The sequence below is a fragment of the Daucus carota genome, chromosome 3, assembly GCF_001625215.2.
Source record: "Daucus carota subsp. sativus chromosome 3, DH1 v3.0, whole genome shotgun sequence".
NCBI classification, from domain to species: Eukaryota; Viridiplantae; Streptophyta; class Magnoliopsida; order Apiales; family Apiaceae; genus Daucus; species Daucus carota.
The window spans coordinates 39,852,952-39,863,316 of NC_030383.2; the positions used below are offsets into that span (position 1 = coordinate 39,852,952).

At 30.6% G+C, this 10,365-nt stretch overlaps 2 protein-coding genes across 2 annotated transcripts; one reads left to right on the forward strand and one right to left on the reverse strand.

Annotated features, from left to right (window-relative positions):
• The first annotated feature begins 40 nt into the window (after positions 1-40).
• On the forward strand, positions 41-1,015 carry LOC108210710 (uncharacterized). Its single transcript, XM_017382100.2, has one exon. It carries the CDS (start codon positions 169-171, stop codon positions 946-948), a length of 780 nt encoding a protein of 259 aa, XP_017237589.1. The 5' UTR covers positions 41-168; the 3' UTR covers positions 949-1,015.
• A 324-nt stretch (positions 1,016-1,339) lies between these two features.
• Positions 1,340-4,918, reverse strand: LOC108210711 (probable NADH dehydrogenase [ubiquinone] 1 alpha subcomplex subunit 12). The gene is made up of 5 exons (XM_017382101.2): positions 4,706-4,918; positions 2,757-2,783; positions 2,393-2,484; positions 1,815-1,924; positions 1,340-1,731 (listed from the first exon to the last, which is right to left on the reverse strand). The coding sequence occupies exons 1-5, from the start codon at positions 4,795-4,797 to the stop codon at positions 1,576-1,578; spliced, it is 477 nt and encodes a 158-aa protein (XP_017237590.1). The 5' UTR covers positions 4,798-4,918; the 3' UTR covers positions 1,340-1,575.
• Positions 4,919-10,365: the final 5,447 nt, after the last annotated feature.

The following is a 10,365-nucleotide window of genomic DNA, read 5'->3' on the forward strand; positions in this document are numbered from 1 at the left end:
AAACGGAAGCAATCTTTGCATCCAAATCCTACCTCTTGAAAACAACTCCTCATGCACTAGGCATTCTCAATTTATAAACTTCTTCCACCAGCAAATTTGCATGCATAGCCTAATCTACCCTCAGATATTCATTCTTAACTATTTCATCACAGGTTCATAAGAACCCAGATGATCATTCATGTCCTTGGACCACCACAAAACTTCACTCAGCTTTTCGAAATAGCTCTTGCTTTTTTCCGCACCAAAATGCCCCTTTCAGCACCTACTTTCTCTCTAATTCTCTTAGCTGTGTTCATATCATGGACTCCTACAAATGTTCATGCAACAAAGAGCAGGGATCTGCTTGCAGCCATCGAAGAAATGCAGAGATCTACGTATTACACATTCGTCGTGCTCATCAACATGGCACCCGACGACATAAACATACAGGGGAATGTCACTTTCCTCATGCCCAATGATCGGATTCTGGCTAATTCAACCTTCCTCAGTAATGATGTATCCCAATTCTTACTCAGGCATACCATTCCCTCTTCATTATTTTTCGAAGACCTGCAACATTTTCCAACTGGCTCAATGATTCCAACCCTCAGACCCGATACCATGCTCCATGTTTTCAACGGAGGTAGAAGACATTTCTTTCTAAACAATATTCAGATCATTACTCCGAATATATGCACTAATTCGACGATCAGATGCCATGGCATTGACGGCGTGATCACGCAGGCTGATCAGCACGATTCCAATCCTCCTCAATTCTCGTGTTCGAATCCTACGAATGTCAGTAGTAGTCCAGCTTCAGCCCCTGCCCCCAGTGGCAGCATTGCTCCTTCGCCTACAGAAAATACCATTACGGCATCCCACTCAGCTTCTTGCCGTCAATTTTCACCGGCTGGAGTAATCAACTTCCTAATTACTTGTGTTCTGGTACCAGGACTGTTTTTCATATAGATAGGCTAGTAACCTCAATTTTATGTATCCGGTGTTATGATATTCCATAAATTTATTAAACTCTTAACTTCCATTTGGCTTGTTAGTTTCACATGCACCCAAATGCCATTCTAATAACCCATAAACATAATCTAAAACAAAATTGATTATCAATAATCATCACGCTAGTCAAGTGTCTCACCCAGGAGTGATTAGTGTTATGACTGTTAGTGCTGTTAGTGCCTCATGCTGCCACAAATAATTCAGGTCCCTGGAACTTCGTTGTGCCTTTAGATAGGCCTCAGAATAATTCCTCTCGAGTGAATGACATAAAATCGTGTTCAAAATAAGCTCCACATAACTACGTAACTGAGTTCACTTTGCACATCATAGATCCAACACCAATATAAAATGTACCAAAAAAAAAACTCAGATAAATTAGAAAATGGAAGGTGAATCCTCCTCAAATGAATCATTCAACCATAGCATCATAAAAGCACACATTTCTGATAACAATGAATCAGCGAGTTGTATATAACTTCAATTCCAAAAGACAATTAGAACCTCTATCAAATTGGTTTCTTCCAGTAAAGAGGATGATTTTTATTCTAAAACCACACTTTTACACAAGCTCACAAAAGAGAACAATTAGGTCTTTGTGGGTTGCCAGGACTGATACCGGGTCCAGTCTCTCTGCCCAGCATGGAGGGTGTGTCCCTTGGAATGATAAATGTACTGTTCACCCTCTCCAGACAAGTTTTCCTTGTGGTCCAACCCGTACCTCTTTGGTTTAAGGCTTAACAGCTAGGAGACAGTATTTTACCATCTTTAGCACATACTCAAAAAAGTAAAATCAATTGCTTAAAAAAGATACTGAAACAACTAACCTCGTCTCCAGTGCGATCAGTTATGAAGTGTAGCCACCCATGCCATTCTGGAGGGACCTGAGACGCATTGTAGCGCCCCTTCGAGGCATACTCCACCCACCTATGCCTTCCTGTGTAACCGATAACAATGTTAGTTGAAGAATTAGGAGCACTCCTGATAAAACACTACAGACGTTTTGTTTTTCCTCACTTGTGTCAAACAAAGAAATTACTTAAACTTAAGCATAGCTGACTAATATTTGACACCTGAAGTTAGACTAAGCTATTGAATAATGTTTTATTTAGTAACAAAATGCTACTTAAAGAAAAAGAAAAAGAAAAATACTGCCAGCATTATATTAGAATTCAACTGGTCATAAAGTTCATGGGCTAATTATCGACACTGAATGTGACTGATACTTCAACAGTTGTGCCTATGTTATGTACAATCGTTTAATCCGATAAGAAAACACTAATATCTAATTGTGATACTGTGACACTGTAAAACATATATTTGATTTGCAAGATAGATGGAAAAGTAGATAAAAGTTCTATCAACAAAATATGTTTCATAATATACAATTAACAAAAAAGCATACCGTATTGAGTGTTTCCAAGCTTCTCATAGTATTTATTACCAAACTTGTCAACACCGACAACAGTTGCACCTATATTATGCAACTTTGTTTGCCTGCAATGAAAAGAAAAATAATATTGTGTGGACACTAAGTTTCGCAGATATTGGGATTGATTTGCTAAGATACAGCAAATTAACAAGCAAAATAAATAGAGGAGATACATACGAGCTACACCAAGAAATTATTTTTAAATAACATACTTCAGATCAAAGACCTTTTTGCATTTAACTAATAGAGAACTAGCTAAATTGTTCGCTGGATGTCCAAGTCATGTAGAAAATGGTGAAATCAAAAGCCAACAAGAGCATATAAAAATACTGCTTACAGAATATTTCCATCTCCGAGGCACTTCCTGTGAATAGAAAAAATAAACACACCGGTTAATACAGATATAAAAAAGTTAACCTTAGATAAACACAAATTAAAAAGTAATTATGACGTGAAGGAGAAAAAATAAATAAGATTTTGCAAGGCTACTGTGATGCCATGCATGGAAAAGGCTCATGATATCAAGTATCAGGGTTAACCCTAACTTTAGACTTGTACGGGTCATTTCTGATGGATAAAATCCTAGTAGCATAGTTCAAGGATGGGCAATCATCTTTCACTTCAAGCACCCACCAACACCCTACACATTCTGTCGATTTCAAGCTTAAACCCCACCTAAACTAAATGTAATTCGTCATTTACCACCTCAATAAGATTAATTAAATGCTCTCAAATGCTTGAGACAATAATGTAGTTCTTCGGATAATCTTCTATATCTATTTATACATTTAAGGTTTACTGCTTACTTTTATAAATTAGCCACTCAAAACTTAATGCCATTAATATTTTAATTTCGGTAGAATGAATAAGGAGATATTTCTCTGGACTCTTGCATACAAGTGAGCTATGCATCATGAATTATATTATAACAATAAAAAGGAAATTAAGGAACGGGGGGATTGGTGACCCCTTAGTAAAGATGTCAGCATAGTCACGAGCGGAGGGGACATAAAGAACGTGAACGAGTAAAATTTATGATCAAAATGAGCATTATTCTTAAATCTTATAATATATATAAACCGCTCATGTCGTCCAAATTATCATTTCTTCTGAAAAAGTAACATACTATCCATGAAACTAATGGGAACACACAAGATCCAAAATTGCAAGCTCAAAGATGAGATACTAGTTAATAGAAGTGATGAGAACATGCAATGATACATTGACAAGAAATAACCATGGTAGATATATGTTGCGTACAAAAAAATGATGAGTCAGATACTCAGATCTACAACAGAAAAAATCAAGGTTTTGTAGATAATTGCACGCCATCTTTAATAGGGTGACAGATGTGATTACATGTGAAAATAGTGAAAGCGACATGAAGACAAAGGAGTGAAAGAAAAACAATGGGTAATAAACTGGAGGGAAAAAGGAAACAGGGGTAGCAGCAGACATGGAGCCCTGGAAGGAGGAGCAAGAGAGGGAGGGGTTAGGAAAGATGGTGGCATCACTAGAAATAGATGAGAGAAGTAAAGACGTGGGGAGCGGCAGGGGGAACCCTGTTCAGAAAGGAGATCTAGTCGGTGAGGAGGTGCAAGTGTGTGGTGGTGATGGTTGAGTGGGTTTAGAAATCTGGAGTCTTACGAAGGAGAGGAGCAAGTCCATGATAAAATGTAATTTCAGTAAATGAAGTAGCGTAATTTATTCCCTGGACTCTAGCATTATTTACATAGTGTGTAATGTGTACAAAAAACCCTGTGGATTATATATTGTAGGTATTAACAATAACAGGAACAAGACATTAAGTAGCAAGTAGCAACCCAATGATATTCGGTATTTATTCAGAACTACGACTCATTACCTAAATCAGAAACCTGACTGAAAACTACGGGTGGAAATGTACAAAAGGTGAACTTGAAACAGAAACATAGTTCGCCCATATAATCAAAAGGGTATCCTCCAAATCATACTACATTACAGACCCTCCGCTATATTATGACCTTGCAAACAATTTGCTCAACTCAAAGAAAAATCATTCTATCAATTACTCTATCGGAAAATACAAATCGATGGGTAAACCGAGCTAAATTCATACATTTCACATCTAATTTCATCAATCCCCAATATTATCAGATGCACAGCAATGAAATCAAAACATATAAACCCTAAAAGAAACAGTGCAGCTTACATATCATCAGGCAACACATGAAAAGCCCAAAAAAAAACGAAGTGAATTAGGTCAAATATAAGAAGAGGGGGATCAAATTAGAAGAGAGAGATTACAAGTATCCTTCGTCTTTGACATGGCGGAGGAAGCCGAACAGGCCCTTCTCTCTGATTGTGCTAAACACGCTCTTCACCACCGTCGTTGCCATCTTCTCTCCGCTCGCCTTTCGGATTCACCTAATCTCGCTTTCTTCTGCAATATAATTCTTTAGGATTCCCTTGTCTAACATATTCTTATTTACTAGCCTTTTTGGCACGTGCTACGCACACGGTTATTGATTCTTTGATTTTTTATCAACTTAACCTATACTTTCTGTCGTGAATAACCCCAAATCTGACGGGTAATAAGCGCAGTCAAACTACTTATTTATGAGTTTTAAGTTATAAAATTTAACGTGTTTATTAATATTTTGGCCCGTGCTACGCACACGGGTATGATTTTTTGTTTTTTTTTATCTAATTAACCTATACATTTTTTATTAACAAACAGTATGATATGAGATATAAGTTATGAAAGGCACGTATGTAAGAGTTAAAATACTTGAGTTATGTTATTGGCGATCTGTACGTTGCAGATGTTAAAGATAATATATACGAATGTCGATTGAAAAAAAAAATCACGAAAAAATATTTATAACGACGCGGACTATATAAATCTTTGTATTTGGAAACATGACTTAACCTGATTATCCAGATTATAAATCTTCCATCCATTCTTTATTTATTAAATTAAGGTGAATATGTTGATGATAGAGTTTCCACCCGTCCTTAATAAATATTGATAAATAGGTTAAGAAATAATTAACCTTAAACATCAATCAAGGAATACATATGTAGTCATAATTCAGTTACATTACTATAATTATATGCTACAATTATTGTCTATACCGAAAATTTATAGTAAAAAGATATACGTGATAAATATCTATATAATAGATACTGTATTGATTTTATAACAGAATAGATTTTTCATTAGTATCATTGATATAACCAAATATTTAATATAATAATAATATTTCAAGTTCAGAATAAAAATTATAAGTTTATGGATCAATAATCAAATCATTGTTTGTATGGTTAATATAATAAAAAAAAAAGGTAATTGTTTCTAAAATATTTAAAAAATTCATGAAAATAGTAATGACTGTATAATTAATATTTCTCGGGGTCGCCTAACGGCGACCCTTCGTATCTTAAATAAAATAACGAAAAATTATAATAAACTATATGCTACAAATTTTATTGTCAAGTTATTTAAATGAATAATGCTCATTTATCAAATTTTTATTTATAGAAAAATATGCTCATAGTATTTCGGCCCGTGCTACGCACACGGGTATGATTTGTTTTTATCTAGTTAACCTATAAATTTTTTATTAACAAACAATATGATATGAGATATAAGTTATGAAAGGCAACGTATGTAATAGTCAAAATACTCGAGTTATGTTATTGACGATCAGTACGTTGTAGATGTTAAAGATAAAATATATACGAATTTCGATTGAAAAAATAAAATCACGCAACAGAAATTATGACAACGCGGACTATATAAATCTTTGTATTTAGAAACATAAATAATTCTTAATTTAACATGATTATACAGATTATAAAGCTTCCATTCATTCCTTAATTATAAAATTAAGGTGAATATACTGACGCTAGAGCTTCCTCCTTCCTTAATTAATATTAATAAATTGATTAAGAAATAATTAACCTTAAATGAATACATCAATAAAGAAATACATAGCAGTCATAATTCAATTACATTACTAAAATTATATGCTACAATTATTGACTATATTTAAAATTGATAATAAGCAGATATACGTGATAAATATTTTTAATAAAACAGTTTCCGTATTTTTTTATAACGGGATAGATTTTCATTAGTATCATTAATATAACCAAATATTTAATAAAATGATAATTTATAATGTTTTGAATAAAAGTTTATAGATCTATTATTAAATCATTATTTGTATAGATAAAATAATAAAAAAAATATTAAGTAATTTTTTCTAAATATTTATAAAAGACATGAAAATAGTAATGACTATATAATTAAAATTTCTCGGGGTTCGCCTAACGGCGACCCCTTGTATCTTAAATAAAATAACAAAAAATTATAATTAATTGTATGTAAAAAAATTTATTATTAAGTTATTTAGATGAAAATATGCTCATAGCATTTTGGCCCGTGCTAAGCACATGGGTATGATTTTTTGTTTTTTTTTTATCTAGGTAAGCTATACATTTTTTATTAACAACCAATATGATATGAGATATAAGTTACGAAAGGCAACGCATATAAGAGTCAAAATAATCGTGTTATGTTATTGGCGATCAGTACTGTGTAAATGTTAAAGATAATATATATGATTCGATTGAAAAACAATAAAATCACGCAACGGGAATTATAAAGACGCAGACTATTTAGAAACAGAAATAATTTTAAACTTAACCCTATTATGCAGATTATAAACTTTCCATCCATTCCTTAATTATAAAATTAAGGTATTTATGCTGATAATAGAGTTTCCTACCTTCCTTAAATAAAATTGATAAATAATTTAAGGAATAACTAACCTTGCGAGAATACATCAATAAAGGAATACCATCCTACAATTATTGCCTATATTTAAAATTTATAATAAGAAGATATACGTGATAAATATTTATAATGAAATAGATTATGTATTGTTTTTATAACGGAATATACTTTGCATTAGCATCATTAATATAACCAAATATTTAATATAATAATAAATTTTTGATGTTTGGAATAGAAATTTATAAGTTTATAGATCAATTATTAAATTATTATTTATATAGTTAAAATAAAAATATTTGGTAATTTTTACCAAAATATTTATAAAAGACATGAAAATAGTAATGACTGTATAATTAAAATTTCTCGATGTCGCCTAACGGCGACCCCTCGTATCTTAAATAAAATAACAAAAAATTATAATTAATTGTATGTAAAAAAATTTATTGTTAAGTTATTTAAATGAAAATATCCTCATAGAATTTTGGCCCGTGCTACGCAAATAGGTATGATTTTTTGTTTTTTTATAGTTAAGCTATGCATTTTTTCATTAACAAACAATATGATATGAGATATAAGTTATGAAAGGCAACGTATGTAAGAGTCAAAATAATCGTTTTATATTGTTGGCGATCAGTACGTTGTAAATGTGAAAGATAATATATATGATACGATTAAAAAAAAAATCACGCAACAGAAATTATAACGACGCAGACTATATAAATCTTTGTATTTAGAAATAGAAATAAGTTTAAACTTAACCTGATTATGCAGATTATAAAGCTTCCATCCATTCCTTAATTATAAAATTAAGGTGAATATGCTGATAAAAGAGTTCCCTCCCTTCCTTGATAAAATTTGATAAATTAGTTAAGGATTAACTAACCTTGAAGGACTTCATCAATAAAGGAATACATATGTGATCATAATTCAGTTATATTACTGAAATTATATGCTACAATTATTGTCTATATTTAAAATTTATAATAAGAAGATATACGTGATAAATATTTATAATGGAATAGATTCTGTATTGTTTTTATAACGGAATATACTTTTCATTAGTATCATTAATATAACCAAATATTTAATATAATAATAATTTTTTATGTTTGGAATAAAAATTTATAAGTTTATAGATTTATTATTAAATCAATATTTGTATAGTTAAAAATGTATAAGTTTATAGATATACTATTAAATAATAATTTGTATAATTTACTGTATGTAAAATTTTTTATTGTTAAGTTATTTAAACTTCTAATATGCTCATTTATCAGATTAATATATAAATAAATATATACTCATAGCATTTTGGCCAGTGCTACGCACACGAGTATGATTTTTGTTTTTTTATCTAATATATAAAAACTTCATAATTAAAAGTTAAAATTGTTGAATGAAAAAATTCTTTGTTATTCGAAAACCATAACTGAAAGTCTTAATTTGAAAATTGAATGTGGTGAAATGGAAACTGCATAAATCATACGAAAAAACATTGTTGTAATATATGCTAAAATTAGTGATAATTAAATTAAGTTTGATTACGTTTTCTTATTTGCATATGAATTATAGATTGCTAGATCCATATATTTGGAAATTTTAAAAATCTAATATATAAACACTTCATCATCAAGAACTAAAATTGTGGAGTTAAAAGGTGTTGCATTGATATGAAATTATATAAAAAAAATCTAGATTTGAAACTTGAATGTGATGAATATGGAAACCAGTACATATATTAGAAAAAAGGATTGTAATAATAAATGTCAAAATCAGCGAAAAGCAAATAAACATTGACTGCCTTTCTTTATTTACATATGAGTTATAGCAGGCTTGAAAAGTCAAATATATAAAAACTTACTTATCGAGAGCTAAAATTGTGGAGTGAAAAGATACTCTATTAATAATGCAATTATAACAAAAAAATCTTGATTTTAAAATTGAATATAATGAACATGGACACCGCATAAATTAAACAAAAACGTATTGTAATAATGAATGTCATAACAGTGGAAATCAAATGAAGTTTGACTTCTCTATTCGCATATAAGCTATAGCAATCCAGATCCATGTATCGAAAGTTTGAAAAATCTTTGTATATGAAAACTTCCTTATCAAGAGCTGAATTATGGAGAGAGAAAAGACTCAATTAATTTGAAATTATAACAAAAAGTATTGATTTGCTTATTGAATTGTTAATGTATATGGAAGCCACTATATTTTATACAAAAATGGATTGTAATAACAAATGCCAAAATCATTGAAAATCGAATAAATTTTGATTATGTTTCCTTATTTACATATAAGTTACAGCAGGCTAGATTCCTGTATCTGAAAATTTAAAAAGTCTAATATATAGAAACTTCCTTATCTAGAGTTAAAATTGTAGAGTGAAGAAATACTTTGTTAATCGGAAATTATAACAAAAAGTCGATTTGAAAATTGAATATAGTGAAAATAAAAACCACACAAATTATACGAAAAAATATTGTAGTAATAAATGCTAAAATAAGTGGAAATCAAATTATATTTGATTATGTTTTCTTACTTGCTATGAGTTATAGTAGTGTATACGTATGTATCGGAAAATATAAAAAAAATTAATACATAAAAACTTTATTATCAAGAGCTAAAATTGTGGTGTTAAAAAGTCTAGATCCATGTATCCGAATATTTAAAAATCTAATATATAAAAACTTCGTTATTAAGAGCTAAAATTGTGGAGTGAAAAAAGACTCCATTAATTCGAAATTATAACAAAAAATCAAGATTTGAAAATTGAATATACTGAATATCGAAACCACTACATATTATACAAAAAAGGATTGTAATAATAAATGCCAAAATCATTGAAAATCAAATATATTTTGACTACTTTTCCCTATTTACATATGAGTTGTAGCAGGCTAGATTCATGTATCTGGACGGAAATTGCGTCATATTCATTCTCTGTGTCTCTTGTCAAAAAACAATGGCACATGATAAAAAGTTAACAAAAAGTCTAGATCAATGAAGCAGATGTTGAGGAAAAGTGAATACAAATCTTCACACGATGAGCATCCGATGGTGGCCAAGACGAATCATCTCTGTTCAACAGTTGTAAGGAAAACTCAATAACAAAAAGAGGCTCAATAAATACAGTGGAGGACATATATGCATCATT

Excerpts from the sequence above, each read along its gene's own strand:
- LOC108210710 (XM_017382100.2), top strand. The coding sequence starts at position 169 with ATGATCATTCATGTCCTTGGACCACCACAAAACTTCACTCAGCTTTTC.
- LOC108210711 (XM_017382101.2), bottom strand. The coding sequence starts at position 4,797 with ATGGCAACGACGGTGGTGAAGAGCGTGTTTAGCACAATCAGAGAGAAG. Across the intron at positions 2,784-4,705 it reads GTCAAAGACGAAGGATACTT|GAAGTGCCTCGGAGATGGAA; the intron begins GTAATCTCTCTC and ends TTCTATTCACAG. Across the intron at positions 1,732-1,814 it reads CTGATCGCACTGGAGACGAG|CTGTTAAGCCTTAAACCAAA; the intron begins GTTAGTTGTTTC and ends ACTGTCTCCTAG.